The 20,382-nt window shown below is 44.3% G+C and overlaps 1 protein-coding gene across 1 annotated transcript; it reads right to left on the bottom strand.

Annotated features, from left to right (window-relative positions):
* Positions 1–539: 539 nt before the first annotated feature.
* Positions 540–8,389, bottom strand: SOX9 (SRY-box transcription factor 9). Its single transcript, XM_083489636.1, has 3 exons — positions 7,413–8,389; positions 4,657–4,910; positions 540–3,795 (listed from the first exon to the last, which is right to left on the bottom strand). Exons 1-3 carry the CDS (start codon positions 7,841–7,843, stop codon positions 2,984–2,986), a joined length of 1,497 nt encoding a protein of 498 aa, XP_083345762.1. The 5' UTR covers positions 7,844–8,389; the 3' UTR covers positions 540–2,983.
* Positions 8,390–20,382: the final 11,993 nt, after the last annotated feature.

The raw sequence follows: 20,382 nt of genomic DNA, 5'->3' as shown, positions 1-20,382 counted from the left end.
TAGTTAAAGCTATGGTCTTCCCAGTAGTGATGTATGGAAGTGAGAGCTGGACCATAAAGAAGGCTGATCGCCGAAGAATTGATGCTTTTGAATTATGGTGCTGGAGGAGACTCTTGAGAGTCCCATGGACTGCAAGAAGATCAAACCTATCTATTCTTAAGAAAATCAGTCCTGAGTGCTCACTGGAAGGACAGATCCTGAAGCTGAGGCTCCAATACTTTGGCCACCTCATGAGAAGAGAAGACTCCCTGGAAAAGACCCTGATGATGGGAACGATTGAGGGCACAAGGAGAAGGGGACGACAGAGGACGAGATGGTTGGACAGTGTTCTCGAAGCTACCAGCATGAGTTTGACCAAACTGCGGGAGGCAGTGGAAGACAGGAGTGCCTGGCATGCTGTGGTCCATGGGGTCATGAAGATTCAGACATGACTAAACGACTAAACAACAACAACAAAAATTCATTGGTCATTTTTATATTAAAAAAGGAGGTAACATTGCTTCAGTTATGGATACGGCAGTTAAACAAGCTCCACTTCATTTAAAGTTTAATAAAACGTATATTTATTGCAAACAATAATATACAAAAAGGTAAGTTGTACAGAGAACCAAAAGGGATTTGCAAACAAAACGACCAAAACGGAAACCCAACCTTACCTAAAACTGATTTTTTAAAAAAGGAAAGATTGTTTTTAAGTTACAGAAATACTTTAGAAATATCTGCTTTTTTAATATAGAAGTAGAAAAGATACCATATTATAAGAGTGCTTTAAGATTTTCTTCTACTGTATTCCCTACAAAACATTAACAAATATAACTTTTTTTAAATAAAAAAGTTGGCTATCTTTTTTTTTAAAAAAGCAATCCTTAACTGTTCAGCCACCGCTTCACCAAAGGTCAGCTCCTTGCCCTAAATATCCTCCCAAATCACACAGTGTGAAGAGGTGGAAGATGAGCTGCACACTTTGGCAGCTACCAGTCCAGACCCGCTGCTCCGCAACTGTCGTTCATTTCCATCGAGCTTTCAAGGGGCAAATATGAGCCCCATGGAAATGTGCAAGCCCCATGGAAAAGAAGAGGGCTTCCAAAGCAGCAGGGATTGGTGGCTGCACCCACAGTCGCTTTGCTTCTCTTGAACAGACCAAGGCCTGCCCTACAACACCCATAGAAGGTGGTGGAATCTGGAGGTAGTAGAGTGGATTGTACCACTTTGGTTTGCAAGTTGGGGGTATCGTTTCTTTCGAATGCTTCCCCTCACCCCCTGTAAAAGAACTCCCTGCAATTATAAACAACAACAATGGAGGGTTTAAATATAAAAATCCCATGGGGGAAGCATTAAAAATGGCAGCCCCAGCAGTAGCATCAAAGCTTAAGTGGTACAGTCCATTCTACTACCTTAACTCTGCTCGCCTGTGTACTCCCAGGCGCAATATGTAAATCTGGAAGAGCTGAGGCAGAAAATAAGGCAAATGACTCAGTGATACACTACATTTGCAATCTTTTGTGTCTACAATGAAAAATAACAACAACATATTTTTTTCCAGTTTATCCTCAAACAGGAGGGAGAAGAAGAAGAAAGGGAGAACAGAACAGAAGCAGACATACTTGTACAAACCTAAGACACATTCTGAAGGAATAATAATAATATAAAGTACCAAAAAATGGGAATGAGAGGGATAAATAAAATAAAGGGGTTATTGATTTAGATCATAATTTAACGATTAGGCACCATATACCGACTCTGGAATTTCTGTTTACATTACAAGAACTTCTAATGCGGAAGGGGGAAATGGAGGAAAATCTCTTGATTAAAAAACTCTCCCCACCCCCGCCACAAAATAAATATATATACTTTTTTTAAAAAGAAAAGAAAAGAAAGAAAAACACACACACACCAGTGCTGTCATCCATGACCTTTGTTAAAGTCGATATCCCTGCCCTGCCCTGCAAATTGGGTTCATAATGGATTTTGCAGGGGGGCTGTTTTCTATGGACTGGTCAGCATCTGTTTCGCACATGGGGAGGGGGCAGTGCCAGAAGCTGAAGAAGGCAAGTCATGGTAGGATTTGTGGCATTATAATCTGGTGCTGCTGGTTGCATTAAAAAAAAGAGAGAGAGAGCTTCAGACCTTAAAAAACTGAACTGTCTTCCCCTGAAGCCTCGTATTTCCCCTTGGCAGTGAGAGAAAGAATTACGCAAGCTCTCTTGGAAGATATTGCAGGGTTGCTGTTAAGGCTTTTCAATAGTGTTTCTTTAAGGCTTAAGGTGTAGATCTTCTTTTTCTTTCAAACCTCCCTCCTCCCCGCAAAAAACCCTTTTACTTCCCAGCTGGAAAAATAAAGTCTCTTTCCAAATCCACAACATCACATTGAGTAACTGATCACTGGTTTGCTTTTCCTTTATCCACATTTTTTTTGCTGCCTACAAGCAGAAGACCATTAACTATACAAAAATACCTCTGGCTAAGGCATGCCATTTTGCTAAGTGTTGTTTAGCTGTCAAAATAAGGAGCATTAAAAAAAAAAGTTTCTCTAAAAACAAGAAGTACAATTAACATATAAAATCCCCTCAAATTGGTAACGAATCATACACAGTACATACTAAACGAAACGAAACAAAATACTTAGAATAGAGCATATTCCTCACAGAGGAATACTTTTGAGTTTTGTAATAATAAAAAAATTATTCGCTTTTCATTTTTAGTTATTGTTAAAAAATAATCACCAAGTCCATACCTAGGCAAACTAAGCTGGCTGTTTTGGGAATGAAAATTGCCTCCAAAGCAAAGGTTCTAAGTCCACCATGGAATGTTTGTTTATGGAGCAGGATTCTCCAGCTGATTTCGGAAGGATGCTGTAGTACACAAAGCATTCTGGGATTTTCCTTTCTCTTACTTGTTTAGCTTGCTGCTTCTTCTTTCTTTTTTTTTAAAAAAGAAACTTTCACCAAAGTCTGAAGACGCTTTTTGCTGTCCGTCAAAAACCTTACGGCCTGGTGAGCTGTGTGTAGACAGGCTGCTCCCAGTGTTGTGGGCTGTGGGTTTGAGGAATGGAAGGCACCCCGGCAGTGTCTGCAATGGGCGTGTACATCGGCCTCTGGGCAGGGTTCATGTACGTGAAGGTAGAGTAGAGGCTGGAGCTCTGGCCGGCAGCGTGGCTGTAGTACGAGTTGGAGCTCTGGTGGTCTGTGTAGTCATACTGCGAGCGGGTGATGGTGGGGTAGGAGGAGCTGTAGTGTTGCAGGTTGAAGGAGCTGTAGCTGATCTGCTGGGGCGAGTGCTGCTGCTGCTCGCTGTAATGGCTGGGGCTCAGCTGCTCCGTCTTGATGTGTGTCCTCTGCTGGGCCTGCCCTGGCTCGCTGCTCAGCGTGGTCAAGGTGTGCTGGGGTTGCTGCGGGGCCTGCTGCGGCGCTTGGGACGGCTGTGGCTGAGACGGCGGCTGCGGCTGCTGCGGCTGCTTGGACATCCAGACATGCCCCGTGCCGGCTGGAGCGGCTGCCGTGCTGCTGATTCCGTAGCTGCCGGTATAGGTGACTTGGCCGGGCTGGCCATGGGTGGCCGGGACCCCGGGGTGGCCGTTGGGTGGGAGATACTGGTCAAACTCGTTGACGTCGAAGGTCTCGATGTTGGAGATGACGTCGCTGCTGAGCTCACCAATGTCCACGTCTCGGAAGTCGATGTGGGGCGGCTGCCTTCCTCCTTCCTGCAGGGGGCGCCCTTCCCGTTTCAGGTCCTGCTTACCGGGCTGCACATCTGTTTTAGGGGTAGTGGGAGGGGTCGGTGGCCCTTGAGACTGTCCTGCAGAAAACACAAGAGAAACGGCATCTGTCAGAGTCAGCACGCTACTTTCCCCTCCACCCCTTTGAAGTCAAAACTGCAGGCAGGCCACACCTGGGCCTATCTTCCTACTGATAAGGGGTCCAGACAGAGTGCCATAAAGCGCTGGAAATCTAACAGCAGCCATTTTTTAATATATATAAGCAGGAGGTGTTGTATTACGATGATAATTCCATTAATGGTTAACTCTGTCTGGAGGTGAGTGAAAGGAGAGGGTGGTGACCAGTAATAAGGAATTGCAACTGAAGATAGCTGCATGGCTCCTTAGATCAGTTGTTTTGTACAGCCAAAGGGATTTGTACCTGTGAAACTGTGCTCTGCTGAAAAAGAGGACAGTTTATAGAGCTGGTTTGCAAAGGTGCGAACTGGATTGGGACGTTTTGCTGGCAGAAGCAATTGCCTTATGCAAGGAGAAAGCCCTTTTGAATGTGTGCAAATGATGCTGTGTGCTGTTGTCCGTGAGATGTACTTACTGACAGTGGTGGCCAATGACCTGTCACCTAAAGAGGACACACACATCTGCACCTGCTTTGCTCCTATCGCACCTGTTATCCTGTTCTATAGAGATGCTTCAGGATGCAGAAGGGCAATAGATCGCTAAGTGCGCTCTTTTTCTGCATCCACCTGAATGGGAGCAGCCTAATTCATTAAAAGAACAATAGACAGCTCAGTGTGGTGCTGGTAATGCCAAGGTTTCAGGTTCAATTCCCATACGGGACAACGGCATATGCCTGCCTTGCAGGGGGTTGGACTAGATGACCCCTAACAACTCTACAATTCTATTATTTCTATGAGCAGAACCACAGCACACGGCACACTTACCAGAATGTTCTCCAGGGGAATGCACTTCACTCATGCTGGATGAAGACTGGGGAGAATCTGCCTGCAGGGCCTTGAAGATGGCATTCGGGGAGATGTGAGTTTGCTCAGATCCTTCCTCTTGCTCAGCCTGCCCATTCTTGACCGACTTTCTCCTTCGCGGCTGGTACTTATAGTCTGGGTGGTCTTTTTTATGCTGCACCCTCAGCCTTTCCGCCTCCTCCACAAATGGGCGCTTCTCACTCTCGTTCAATAGCCTGGGCGAGACAGAAAGGGCCTTGTGGTTACTTACAATGGTGTCAACTGCAGAGATTTCCAGAATGTAGCGCTTAGGTCATATTTCACTTTGCAAAAAATTAAATAAATATCAGCCTGTCTGCAAGAGCACTGTCCCAGGCAGCTGTTGAAGGCTGCAAAGTTGTGCAAAATGGGCTTCTGGTCATACCAAGGTCACGATCCAGATATATGTGAACATAGGACATTATGCCAAAATGTCCTAGCGGCATAGCAAAGCTGGCAAGGGAGGCAGTTTTTAGCATTCTCTCTCTCTCTCTCTCTCTCTCTCTCTCTCTCTCTCTCTCTCCTTTTTTAGGAGCAGACTAGAAACTTTCTCTGGGACCTCTGAGCACTGTCAGGAAAAGGACTTAGTTGTCCAGTACTGCTAAGTTTGCCTCTGCCTGTTCCTTTTCTACATCATCTTAAGGTTCCTTTTGAGAACTCTGCTCCTCTTGCAAGAAATTAGCAGAGTGTTTTGGCTACTTTCAAAAAAGACATAACAAAAATCGAGCCACTACAGGGACTCTGCTCTGGCCCCTTACTTGGAATTTGGTTGGAGCCATCACTCAATTCCCACCCACCCCCACCAACTAACCCAGGACACACTCACACAAATACAGATTAGGAGCCAACACTTTGGGTGCCTCCAGGCACCAGCACAAACTGCCCACCATTTTTTTTTATAGCTAAACTCAACAACAACAACATAAACCCTTCATTTGCAAATACCATTGATCTCTCTCTCTCTTTTTTTCTTGTGGAAAGTCACAAGCTTATGTTTCAATCAGTTGACTCACTTTCTCTTAACTCCCTGCTTCCTCCCTCTCCCCCTCCCTCCTGTTGCAAGTCATCTTTCCGACTCAACCTCCTATTGGTCCACACTTGCCAACTTACACCAACAATCATCACATACCCAAACGTGTGCCATTCATGTTTTGTCTTGAGAACAGGGCTTGAGTTGTCAGAGCTCAACCTTGTAATGTGTTTGTTTTTTAATGGGCAGGTGTGTACAAAATAAATTATTCCTGGGCATGTGCAGAGTGCCTTTCAGAGTAACCACAGCATATATATTTTTTAATGGGACAGCTCTCTCCTAGGCATAATCTCAAGGCCACTTTAAAAATAAGGGGTTTAGCACTGCCCCATCATTTAATTGCTGTTATAGTGCAATCCTATGCAGGTCTACTTTGCTGTGAGCCCCTTTGAGTTTATTAGGACTTCCTCCTGGGGAAGTATACATTACAGCCGTATTTTCTGGTGTTGGCATCTCATTGAACACAGCAATGCTGCCGAACCAGAGCATGGCCTTCCCTTCCCTAAGCTAAAACAGGACCTCAAATATGGACACATACAGTGGTGCCAACTTGAATAAAATATTGGGGGGGGGGCAGGTAAGCCCTGCCCTGCATAATTGATCACATGACACGGCACGCACACACTATTTGAATGGCAGCACCCATTAACTTTTTGGGGGGTCCTGGCCCCCTCAAATATTTTAATGGAGGGAGGATGAAGGACCCTCTAGGAGTTAGCTCCTATGAACATATATGCCCACAAACCAAGGTACAAACGACATTTTGATCCAGAACTTCTCTTGCAGAACCCGATCGGATTGCACTCAGAAGTTGCTCCCACCCAGTCCAAATGCCCGGTTTGCCACCTGCATGTGAAGTCCAATGGACACACTCTCCAAGAGCTGCGCGTTAGTTGGGCTCTCTTCACGCTGCCTCTGCGGAGGAGGAGCTCAGCATGGGATCTCCAAGCCCCAGATTCCCACCAACCACCCCTTTGGAAACGTCTGTCCCTGTTAACATACATTCTCTCTCTCTCTCTCTCTCTCTCTCTCTCTCTCTCTCTCTCGTGCGCGCACCCAACCCACGCGTGCAATTTCTCCCTTCTGGCCCTACTCCTGCAGAGCAGGGAGGCAAACTTGAATAAAATATTGTGTGTGTGTGTGTGTGTTTTCCAGATAAGCCCCACCCCACATTATCGATCTCAAGACGTGGCACACAAACACCATTTCAATGGCAATGTCCATTAACTGGGGGGGGGGGCGCAACTTTGGGACCTCGGCCCCTAGGACTGTCTCCTATGCTGCACAGACAGACCCCGAGTGGCGGAAAGTAGACTTTGCCAAGGCGTTGTGATGCAAAACGAAGCACAGGAGCCAACTTCTAGGGGCTGAGGTTCCTTCGCACCCCTCATAAAATATTTGAGGGGGCCGACCCCCCCCCCAAAAAAGTTGACGGACATTGCCATTTAAATTATGTGCGTACACCATGTCTTTTGATCTGTTAAGTTATTTATTGAATATTTTATTCAAGTTGGCACCCCTGAAGCTAAACAATCAAACCATGGAGACCCTCCCCGTCCCTCTAACTATGGGCTGCGATCCTCTGCACGCTTCCTCCGGAGCAAGCGTGCCAGCGCCCCTTTGGCAACCCGCTTCCTTCCCCCCCGTTGCGCCCATCCCCAGCGCTTACCTCCAGAGTTTGCCCAGCGTCTTGCTCAGCTCGGCATTGTGCAGGTGCGGATACTGGTCTGCGAGCTTCCTGCGCGCGGCCTGCGCCCACACCATGAAGGCGTTCATGGGGCGCTTGACGTGGGGCTTGTTCTTGCTGGATCCGTTCACGCGCACGGGCATGGGCACGAGCGTCCAGTCGTAGCCCTTCAAGACCTGGCTGACGGCTTCTCGGATGCACACGGGGAACTTGTCCTCGTCGCTCTCTTTCTTCAGGTCCGGGTCGCTTTTGGGGAAGGTGTTCTCTTGGGGACGCGTGTTCTCGGTGTCCGATCCGGAGCCCGACGGGCAAGGGGAGCCGGCCGAATCGTCCGACATGGTGGGGCTGGGGGCGCCGGACAGGCACTTCTCCTGCTCCTCGGTCATCTTCAGGAAAGGGTCGAGGAGATTCATGCGAGAAAGCGACCCGGGGGAGGATATCGGTGGAAATGAAAAAAGCGAGCAAGAGGGGGTGGGAAGAGGGGGTGGGTGGGGGGAGGAAGAGGAGGGTGGGGAGGGGTGAAAAAGCGAAAGTGGCAGGGTCTCTTAAAACTGCATGAAAAGAGGCGAGCCCAGCGGCAACGACAAGGAAAAGTTCGCAAGGGGCACCAAAAATGTCCCGCCTGGGTTGCAGAAACTGGAAAGAAGACCTCGGATCTCGGACGCTTTTGCAAAATCGCTGCTGCTGCTGCTGCTGCTGCAGATATTTGCTCTCAAGCAACGGACATGTGGGCAGCTTTTTCGTGGATAGTCAATGAGGGGCTGTCGGAAGAATATATATTAAAATATATATTCCACCCCTTTCAAAAAAGAAGGAGAAAAAGTTCCTCGGAGTTTGGAAGGTAGAGAAGGAGAAAAAAGAATATATATATATACAGTATATGTGTATATGTGTATATATATATATATATATATAGGCTCCCAAAATCACCTAGTCGGCTTCAAGCTCAGCTCTACTAACTTTCTCTCTGGGTCTCTTTAATAAATACTCTCCTCTGCTATTTCACCTTAGAAACTTTCAACCAATGGCAGGCCTGCCCCTGGAGGGCTGGCACACAGCTGATTGGCTGAAAAGTTTTTTCTCTCTCTCCCCCTCCTTCCTCGCCGCTCTCTGAAGGGAGGGGAGAAATGAGCGCAGATCTCAGAGAGGAAAATGGGGGGGGGGGAGAGGGAGGGAGGAGGGAAAGAGAAAGTTTGTCGCGCGCTGCAGTTGAGCCTTTGTACTTCCCAACTCTTGCGCTATATATTCCTCCGAGTAAACTCTTCTCCTTTCTTTTTCTACTTCTTGATCTGGGCAGATTTCTGCTGAAGAAAAGGCACGAAATCTTCCCTAGCAGATACGTCATCGCTCGGGTAAAACTGCAGAACAAATGCTTGCTCGCTCGCTCTCTCACTCGGAAAGAGCTTTAGAGATCCTCTGTATGACTCTCTGTCTGTCTGTCTGTCTGTCTGTCTGTCTGTCTGTCTGTCTGTCTGTCTCCCCCCTAGCTTTGAATCCAGTGATTTTTCTGACTCACCTCTCCTATGGGAGGGTTTGTTGTTTTTTTGTTTGCTCATCCTAATGCTTTATCCATACTTAAAAGTTTCAGGAAGAGAAGGCGAGGGTGACTTCCTCAGCGCTGCACTGCAATTCACGGCGTGAGAATCTGACCCAGAGGTTCAGTTTTAAATACCACCACCCGTTCTACGCTATATACTTAGGCTAGGACGACTCCTTTTAAAAATGGTTATCTTTAATATCCCTAACTCTGGTCTTACACTGTGCAAAGTAGGGTTAGTGGGGTGTGTGTGTGTGTGAATGACAGTAACACCCTCCTCCAAAATATCACGCTGAGAGTGATCTGCTGTGTAGGAACATAACATGACCAAATGTCTATTTCAAGCAGATAAGACTTTCCACCGTAAAAGTCAACAGGTACAAGCTACTATCCAACCCAGGGGCTTAACTAGGGAGTAAGCGCCACGGAAAGCAGCGAGACTTACTTTCAAGTAAACCTGCACATGGGCTACGCATCTTTTTTTAGAAAGGGTTGATCTTATGGGAATGATCATCAGCTACACATCCTGCCGGGAGGGATCTAATATATTTTAAATCCCTATAATTCAGGATTTTCTTCCTCAAGCGTGATCCTTCATCGTAAAGACAGCACTTGGATTTACTTGTTAGGCTCGCTGACATCCTCTCTTCCAAGGCCAGACGCAAAGCAGGCGCAAGGGGATGCATTATGCCTCGAAATTTATCCCCATCGCTCCCCGCCCCGCTGCTCAAACCACGGAGAAAGAGAAAGAAGTTTTCTTCTTCGTTTCATATATATATTCAGATGGATCTCGTTTCAGAGACGTCTGTTGTGAAATGTTTTTTTTTGAATCAGATGCTATGCCCACTAACCTCAGGTCTTCTCTATATATACACACGCACATACATATAAATACCTATTGGCTTTGCAATGTTTCCACAATATTTCCTTAAAAGTAGGTGACACAGCAGGAGGAAAAAGTTTTCCGACGGATATAAAGAAAGCGCAGCACGGGGATGCGCTCTGGCACAGCCGAAAAGCTTGGCTGCGCCAGAGAAACGGCTAAGGAGAGAAAGTGGGCGCAGTTTGCGATTGATTCGCCTTTTGATAATCCATCTATCGAGACGTCATGTGCGCATCCCACTGTCTCGCTTAGCAATTCGACAGCCCGTCAGTTGTGGGCGCTTCCCGCATTGCAAACTCTTTAAATCATTAGCTGTCATGTTGCCTTCCCTAGGACAGACGCCATTCCATTGCCTTTTTGCTTTGCTTTCCGTGCACTTTTTCCACTCTCCTTTCAAACTTTTCTTGGAACTTTTACAGTGACTTACATATATAAACAAATCACCTTTGCTGCAGATCAAGTGTCCTTCTCCTTTCCATCCAGAGGGGGCACCATAGGCTCAGAAAAGTAACCCCGACGTTTTTCAAGGCTGCTAGACGCTCCTTCAAGGTGGCACACGCGCGCGCGCGCGCACACACACACACACACAGAGAGAGAGAGAGAGAGCGCACCGCACCTCCTGAAGAGCACGCGCACACACTCGCACAGATTAGTCTCTGGCGATTTGATATATCAGGGCTCGACTCCCCCTTGCCACCCTTACACCATCCAATTGTAAATATGTAGCCAGCCTCTCCGGGTGAAACGGCTTCGGAGTCAAGGAAACTGATAAAGATATCAAAAGTTTCAGAGACAGTTCATTTTAAAACAAGCAAACTGCTTGGGATAACGGGGGTGGGTGGGCGCAGATCGTCACCTTACACGTCTCTTCTTTATCTCCGCACCCGCAAAATTTCCCCATGACAATCCCTTTATTTGCCTATTGCATTTGTGCCCCCCCCCGTCAAAAAATACCGATTGCTCTCGAAGACCCCTGACTATATCGACTTTTCCTGCCCCCTCCAACCTAGAAAAACTAAGTTATAAAGGGGAGGGGGATTAAAAGATGCAACCCTGTGTACAATTTCCAATTGCGAACGTATCTGTAATAAACCCCTATTGCTCCAAGCACAATAAACCCCATTACGCACAAGCCAACTGCTAAGCCAGCATGTCTAGGATCTACTGCAGCGATTCACACGTACACGACGTGTTCCACTATGGCTGAAACTTATCTCAGTGTGTCTTACCTCCCAGTTCAAGTGGTACCAAGGGAAGGAAAAAGGGAGCCACCCTCCAGTTGCTGCCTCTTCTCCTTGTTGGATACGAGCTATAACTTAAATATTTTTTTTCACATCCTAGTTTCCCCTCATGTGTTTCCACTCTCAGGGTACATGGAAAGGATCGGGCTGCAGGTATGTGTTTTGAGGTCCGGGGTGAAAGGACTCTATGCATCCCCCTCCCCAAAAGAGGACTTGATCGAGGGGCAATTGCATTGCTGCCTCGAGGCAAGGTGGGCGCATGTGTTTGCACTTAGTTGCACACGGAGAAGAGGGCTAAGCCCCTAGGCAACCTAGGCAGGGCTTCTTTTAAGGGCGGGGAGGGGGGAGTCGCACAGGGGGGTGCCCTAGATGGTCGAAAGGACTGTCGTGGAAAGGATCAGGCGGAGAGTTGCCCGACGTCGCTTGCCAGCCACGGCGCCCCCGCCGTCAGTTTGGAAGCACGCGTCTTTTCCAGATTAAAGAAGGTGCATTGTTATTATTTTTTTAAGCAAACAAACCCGAAACACAGCACGGGTTTCTGCCTCGGCTGCTTTTGGACTTGTGTCCTCCGATCAGGGAAGGGTAAAATCCTGCGAGGACTCGAGGAGTCAATCTAGCTTGGATCCCACTTAAGGGACCCAAATCTTCTTTTCCTTCCACCACCGAGGTAGGCAGCTTCCTGCCGTTGTCACGGGCCTGGTGGCGAGGAAGCCACATGCTGCCCCTTCCTGAATGGCACTTTTTCCTGGTGGAAAACCCTCGTTTCTTCCCTTCCCTTCCCGCTCCCCCCCCCCCCCCGCCCACGGCTCTTGTGTTGCCCAGCTATTCTGCCAGGGCACCCCTGGTCTGCGAGAATCTGCGCCTTTTATCTTGTAAAGTATGCCTTTAATACGGCATTAGGACGATGCAGAAACAGAAGAAAATTAAGGGTATAATTGTGAGATCCATTTCCCTTTTGCTGTCTTCACAATAAAACAGTTATCTCCCCCAAAACTGCGTAGTTAACACTGGAAGAGTTGAAAGATAAATGGGCTTTGAAAACATGGTTTGGGAGGGGGGAAACCTTTGACAAAAATAACTCGAAGGGGGAAAGCTCACGTTTTCCAGAGTACAATGTAATCTTCTTATCCCTTGCAACGCTTAGAGTAACTTTTCACTCCCCTGGAGAGAGAAACAAATGATTTCGTTTCGCACAATATGTACCATGAGTTTTTCCTTTCCTTTCCCCCCTTTTAAACCTAGATTCAAATTTTGAGCAGCAACCGGAAAAGGCTTTTAATTTATTTATTTATTTATTACAAAATATATACATGACTTTCGTCTTTTTCTTTCGTCGAGAAGGTGCCTTTGTTGCATTGATTTTCTGTGCTAAAAAGCAGAATATTTCAGCAAAATCGCAGCGAAAGATTACTATTCACCCGGCCCCCCTTGCTCGAAAAGAAAAGAAACATACGGACTCGGTTGAAAACTGAGTAGACATAGGGTCGGTCTGGTGATGCTCGATGGGCGATTGGCAGAACTAAACCAAAAGAACAATAGTTTTGTTCGGTTGAAAAAAATAATCATGAAAACTACAGCCTATTTAAACAAGTTTTCATTCAAGAATAGAAGCTCTTCAATAGTCTTCCCTCGATATTTTTTTTTCAAGGAAGCGAAATATTCTAAGATAAATACATTAGCATAATAACCATGATACAAATTAACGATAATCCGAGATCCAGAGATCCGTTTTAAACTCGCTGGTCATCGATTCTTCCTATCCATACACAGACAGGAATCTCAACCACCTTCCTCGTTTCACGTTAGACCTCCCCTCTTTTCAAAACCCAAAACCTAAAAACACCCCAGCAGACCTTGAAACGATGTACTAATAAGAGTCACTTTTAAGAGGCGTTTTATTTTTCAAAAGGAGCGTGCTTTTTCCTCCAAAAGGGGGCCAGACAGCGTTTATAGCGTTAATTTCGAGGGCTTCCCTGTTGTGCTAATTCAGGTCAGTGTGGGATTCTCGTGTGTGTGTGTGTGTGGTGGGGTGCAAACTCTGTTTTTCAACGCACTGAGCGAGGAAATGAATTCCAGAGAGATGGCTGTCTCGCAAAACAACGGCAACCTTCGAGCGGTCCGCTTTCCCCCGGGCGCTCCAGCGGCTCGACTTTTGCGCTCTAGGCGCATCTCTGCGAGGGGCAGAATCTCGCAACCTAAAGGCGCGCGCAAAATATCTCCTCCTCCGCCTCCTCTCCCCCTCCCCTCCCCTCCTTTCCCCCTGCAAACTTTAGGGATTTCTAAAGCCCCTTTGTAACGGATCCTCCTTTTCCTCCCCTCAGCCCGCAGGAGCATTCAACGCGCTGAAATCTCAGGCACCAGAGCCGCAGTTGGCAAAGTGTGATGTCACCCACAGATGCTGGTGACGGAAGCTTTGAGCAGACGAAAGTGGGTGGCGGCGGCAGCGGCGCCGGGGCGGTGGGGGGGGGGGGAGAAAGCCGGTGGGGGGGGGGAGAGATGCAGACTGTTTTGTATCTGCAGGGTTGAGGGGGAAAGGAAGGGTAGGCAGCCGAGATGATGCTCTCCCGGCCCGAAACTGCCTAAGAATGGACACTTATTTGGAGGAATAAAACGCAGCGGAGTTGGCCACGGTGCGCCAACACATCCCGCTATGTTCTGGAAGCGCACGAGAAGTTGTTTTTTTAAACACATGCACGCACAGAACCAGAGGCTAATGGAAAAAAAGGACCCTGGGTTTTGCTTTATGCAAATTGCTCTTAAACTAATGCATTCCACAAACGCAGAGATCACCGATAAGATTAGATGCCGTTTTATACACCCCGCTCCCCAGTATTTCCTAGGCATGCAAATATCCAAAGTTAAATAAAGTATATTTTAGGGACCTTTCCTTTTTTAAAAAAGTTCCCCTTGAAGCCTTTCTCTTGCTTTTCAAGAAGGGTTACTCATCTCATATCTCCGAATAATATTTTATGTCTTCCTAAACCTCCCCCCCACCTACGTTCCAGGGTAGGAGCTGGAATAAAATATGCTAGATATATATCCAAATGGCATTCATTTAGTTTTTAGAATAAAACAAAAATGCTTTCATGGAGGATATAATATTTCTGGTTTGGTTGTTCTAATTCTGATAAACGGATGTGTTGGTGCTGTATATTTCAAGGATACTTAACCTGCTCTCTCACTTAATAAATGAAAAGAGATAGATGTTCATCTGACCATCTCTTAAAAGTGGCTTGCAACCCCTTCTATGAAAGTGAAAAGTAAAGTCAGATTTATTTATTTTTATCTGTAAAGGCTGAAGAACATCAGTGTGGCTGTCCTATAGTAGGAGAGATACTATATATAATATGTATTATACTATATACTTTACTGTACTAAATAAAGCATTATTATAGTGTGGCAGCTTTAGTGACTAAAGGTTGTAGCTGTAGAAGTGTTTCTCTTTATGAAAGACTTAGCCACTCAATAAGTCTAAATTCTACCAGTCTGGTTGTGGATTTGCTCTGCAAGTGCTTGAAAGTCTCATTATCCCCTTTGTTTTACCACCACCAAGAATACAGCAAGGGGTGTTGATGAGGAGGGTTAATTTACATTTTGGTGCTAATGTGTGGATGAATATGATGCCTTGTTTTTGTTTTTGCTTTGCGTGTATTAAAGAATTAAGGGATACTATCTCAAAGCTGCCTTGAAAGTTTTCTAAAGATGCAACGTACAATTATAAAATAAGTAAATAACATAACTTAGAACTCTGGTGCAAGAAGGGTCCTCTTAAATCAAGTCATTCTCCAATATATACTATTTATCAAAAGAAAACTTTAAAAGTCCATTAGCCTAAATTGCCTCCTACATGTAATGACCCAATTCAGCTGAAATGAAGGTCTTTTTAAAATCCTGCTGGTTTTAGTCGGAGATAATTTAGCAAGCGCTTAAACACTTTTCTCCTGCAAGCAATGGGATCTAAAAGTGCTGTAACTCTTGAGGAAGTAGAGGATGGCGAAAACAACAACAACAGCATTCCTGCTTTTATGTTTAAATTAAAGTTCAAATGCTGTAATTGGTTATATATGTTACATTTAGTAATTTAGTCAAACAATATGCTTTCCCTCCATTCCCAACATCACAATCAGAGTGTCAGGGTTCATTCTTGTATCCAGAAAAGGATCATATTGATACATTTAAAGAAAATAAAACTTCTTTTAAAAAGTCACACTGCTTATTAGAAAGTAGGATAAACTGTTGCATTGAAAGCAACACATCTAGGTAGAGGGCAAGTCTGCAGCCCTGTACTTACCTACCTGGGAGTAAGCCGCTTTGAAGTAAACAGGGACTTGTTTCCAAGTAGACATGTGTAGGCTTGCTTGCATTGTGAATCATGCTATTAATTTGTAATTGGGGAGGTCAGTTTGATGCGTGCATGCTCTGCAGAATAGTAAAAGGAGAGCAAGCGAGGGATTATTCACTTCCCTACTTCAAAGTAGATCAGAAATCCCACAACACCAAGATGTTAACTCAAAGTCATAACATCAGATTGATTGTATCATGTCACTTGTTTCCACAAGGCGCTCCAAATTCAGAACTTTTGAAGAGCTATTTTGCCTTGCTGTCAAACTCTAGAAGGGGTTTTGGTTATCTGAATGGCTTAGTCAATGTCTAAAGCAGTAAAATAATCAGAAGTTCAGATAAGAGTATGTTTTTCATAGAGTTTTTGTTTTTCCATGTGGCAGAGGCACACACGGAATCAAATAATTTTGAATAATTATGATATAAAGCTTCAGGTTAAATTTTCATAACTCTGGCTATTGGTTTATCTGATTTTCTGCTTCTTTCATGCTTACAAAAACCTGTCAGCCATTTCCAATTTGTGTTTTTTGTGTGTATAATTTTTATATATAAACAACAATGGCAAAGTGGTTTTGTTTTTTTGGGGGGTGGAAGCTAATGGAAATAGTCCCAGCATGGGCTAGCAGAGCTTGTGCCATAAAACACTTAAATGACTAAATGGAATAAGTGTAATCAGTTCTTTGATCAGAATTGATTTCTGAATCAATAAAATTGCATGGTTTATCATAACAGATTCCTCTTGGATGTAATATTTATTTCTCCCTGTGTATTCACATTCCAAGAGTTGCTCAAAGAAAGCTTAAGTTGAAAAACTGGACTGTTCCCCCAAATGAGAACTTTTGCAGATTTATCCATAAAAGTGCCCATTTCCTCCTTTGAAACCCTGCTGAAATATCAGACCCACTTGATCCTGCTGGTGTGGACAGCTGGATCCTTCTCCTCCTTCAACCCACTAGAGGAGATCTTGACCAAGATTTAAAATTTAAAACAAACCCCACCCTGAGACTGTTTTTTGCTGTCCATAAAGGGATTCTGAAAGAGGCACTGATCTAATAATATCTGCTCATTATCCATCTCACATGATTTCTGTTGTTGGAACAGAGTTTTGCTAGAGAGGAAATAATCTCCTGGGATCACTTACTAAAGAGCATTGACCTGCCTTTCTTAAGAGAGGCATCAATTGTATCTGTACTTGTATGTTTGTATAATTTCATGCCGACTAGCTTTTGTTCTATGCTTTTGATTTGCTTTTAATGGAGTGCCTTTGTTGTTGCTTGCCTTGGGGCTGTCAAGAGAGGCAGGGCTGGGGCATCACCATCAGCATTAAAAAATGTAAATGATCAGCCTGGATGGCTCAGTTGGTTAGAGCGTGGTGTTGATAACGCCAAGGTGGCAGGTTTGATCCCTGCATGGGATCGCTGCCTATTCCTGCACTGAAGGGGATTGGACTAGAGGATTCTCAGGGTCCCTTCCAATTCTACAATTCCATGATCATGCTTTTAATCACACAGCCAACCAAAATAACCCTTTACAATATCTAAATATACACAATACTCAAATAATTCTGATGGCAGTTTCTGGATTCATCGCATCCAAGATGGTAGCTAACAAAATAGGAGACTCTCTTTGACAAACAAACATATGGCTGTTGCTATTGAGAACCAGCCAGCCATTATTAGACACATTTTGTTCCCATGTATTTTAATGAGGTCTGCAGAATATAAAACTGCTCAGATGTGGTTAAGATTGTGCCTACCAATACTACTACTTCTGTAGCATTAGAAGTCCTGCCATGTGACAAACTAGTGTGTGTTTGTTTGCTTTTTTGCACATGAGGCTATATGCGCACATGAAGACCCCAAATTGTTTCAGAGGGATCCTCATTTACAAGGTGTGCAACCCTGGTTGCTCTACTTCAGAAAACACAGAATCCTGATTCCATGGGAGCTTCCTACAATTTCTGGAAGATCTGATACACTCTGGTTTGAGAGCACCAAAGACATTGGAGTACTTCTTCTTTTTGGGACTTTTCCAGGACCCAGTAGATTGCACCCCTGCCTGAATAAAAAGATATAAATCATTGATAGCTAAGCTATCAGTAGGATTGACTCTTCCCAGACATGCAGTCCGCTAAATATTAGCATTTATTTCATTCTGAATGTTTATAGTCTAAGGCTGCACAGTTAGGCTATTTAAATCTTTTTGGCCTCGATCCATCCCAAGGAAGTTTAATCATGCCTTAAGTTCTGTTGCAGTCAGTAGGAGCAAGCTAGCTGTAACAACCTTAATGCCGCAAATTTCAATGTGCTGTAGGTACTACTAACTTTTGTTGGTTTCGGGTCATTGACTCCAGTGATATTTAATCATTCTAACTGTATGCAGGATTGCAGCCTAAACCATTAATGCTTTCAGCCAATATAAAGTCATTAGTATTTTTTAGTAAATTAGTCACATACAGCAAGGACATAATGGTAACATTGAAGCTATAATTCCTGTTCCCTAATTCTTTAAGTTTTCTGTTGCTTTAACTTTTTTACTAGTTCAATTCACTTTACAGTTTTAGGATAAGCCCCTTTATTGGCTTTTAGCATGTGTTCCTTTGTGAATGTACTGTACAGATCGCAGTATTTTTCAGCGACATTCATGCATGAAAACATACATACAGTGATCTGAGTCTCTCAATGCAATACAATTTTATACCAGGCAAGAACTTGCTAGCTTTAAAAATGTTAAATTGTGTCAGAATGTTGTAAACAATTTGATTTTACTTATCTCCATATTCATAATCTATTCTTTTTATTTTCATTATTATTGCTGCTCCTGTTGGATTTTTCTCATTTAAAAATCCGTATTCTGGCAAGCGGCTATTTAATTATGACATGTACGTCAAAGCCAACATGCTGTGAAAATTATACACGATGTTTCATACAGATAAATAAATGACAGTAAGTTAAAGCTAGCCGTATTCTATTTAGGAACCAGGCTAGTTTTAAATTACTGCCAATGAATAGTTCAAATTACATGGCCAAGGGACGGCTTACGAGAAATCCATCAGAATTGGAGGAGAGAATAGAACAACCATTCTCTCTACCTGTTTGTGTAGCTCCTTGCTAATGCAGGACAAGCCAGATTGTTTATTTGGAGAAGTAAAGTTGTGGAAATATACTTGCAGGGTGTAATGTGGACAGCACGTGTTCCTATGAGCTACCTGAAGTCTGTGTCCTAATAGTTTGCAGATGTCTTTGGGTCATTGATTTCCTATGGGCCAAAGAGCACAGCCCCTCGTTTCCCTCCCCTCCCAGCTCTTCAAATTAAAAAAGAGAGCGAGAGAGGAGAGGGAAGGGGGATCAGGGAAGTATTCACTTCTGGAACTTGTAAAATTGTTTGTTTGAGTTGTTTCCAACACTGCCCCAAATATTGAATCATTTGGAAATTCTAACTGCCAGGCCCACGCTCATTTAAAGCAATGATTTATTTGAAAAATAGAGAAATCTGCTCTGCGATTGCTTGAAGTTTGCTCAAGGTGGGGAGTTTATTTACACTGGGGGAATTTATTTTAAAAATCTCAGTTTTGCTCTACTGCATAATAAACAGGGATTCTCAGGCATGTGGCTATATATGTGCATGCACACACAGACGGGGATCTGTGCTTAGGAGTGTGTGTTGCACACACATTTCGCACACACACATTTATTTAGATGTAATAACGGTCTGTATTCCCATTGGTTGACCTCCGCCACTGCACAAAAATTAGGGTATTTTGTGTGCATATGCACAGACATGCACAAAGATGGTTGGGCTTCCTTTAATGAATGAGTGACTTATAGGAGGAATAAAAGAGAAGTAGACAAAGTAAAGTTAGTATGCATGTAGTCTTAGACACTGATTCCTGGAGGTGTCAATAAACGAGATGCTTATAGGTCTCTTATCCAAAACAACACCAGCTTCAACATATTGTACTCCAGTTAGCAACAAGTTGGCTCACATGAAAGTGCACCTTTTTTCCATATATCTCAGCAGTTATTCCTACATTGCCTCTTAATCCCATTCTTCCACCAAGGAGTTCAGAGGAGCATGCTTGGTTTCCCCCCACCCCCACCCACTTTCTCTTTATAACTAGGGATGGACAAACACGACAATTTCAACTTGTTTCAGTTTCTCATTTTCCAATCTTAACTTCAGTTTTCCACATCAGCTTGTGATTTTATTTTGTGAGAAAAAGTTCACCAGCACCTTAGTGCAAATTTCTCCCAATAGATGCAGTTTTGCATGCAGTTTCCCCAAAGGATTAGATTTTTTTTTTTAACAAAGCAGTTTCCCACAATATAATGCATTTCTGTATGTTATTCTCACCAATGTATGCATTTATACGCAAGCTTTACCCAGGTATATGCTCTCTCTCTTTTTTTTTTTTTGGTACACATTACTTGGCTAGACAACTTTATTGCAAAATTCAGAGAAGTGCAAATTTCAAGAGATGGATGTGTCTTGGTTTGGATATTGTTTTGGAAACAGGGAACGTGGTAACTTTGCCTTTAAACACAAACAGAATTGAATTTCTACCCCATCCCTACTTACAGCAAATCTGAGCAGCTGAAGCAGCTGAAGGATGAGAGGGTGACGGACCGAGGTTCACCTGCTGAGTGATGATTTGAACTTAGGCCTTGCTGATCATAGTTTGACACCCTAAATACTGCACCACACTGATAATTCTTGGATCAGGGATGTGGAGTTTCCAGTGACCACCAGAAACTTACCTATACTTGGAAAATACAGGAACTAGCATTTACTTGCTAATGTGGAATGGATGTCTTTGTGCGTACTCTGTGACACTCCAGGCTCGATCCAGTCCTGCTATGTGAGCAGAATCCACATATACTGCGGGATTCCCAAAGAACATAATAGTGACTTGTTGTCCCTCATGTTTCTTGTGGCTCATGCAAGTGGTCA

The sequence above is a fragment of the Podarcis liolepis genome, assembly GCF_965112155.1.
Source record: "Podarcis liolepis genome assembly, chromosome: 2".
NCBI lineage: Eukaryota > Metazoa > Chordata > Lepidosauria > Squamata > Lacertidae > Podarcis > Podarcis liolepis.
Note: the sequence above shows the minus strand (reverse complement) of the source record. Positions and strands in the feature narration are given on the sequence as shown.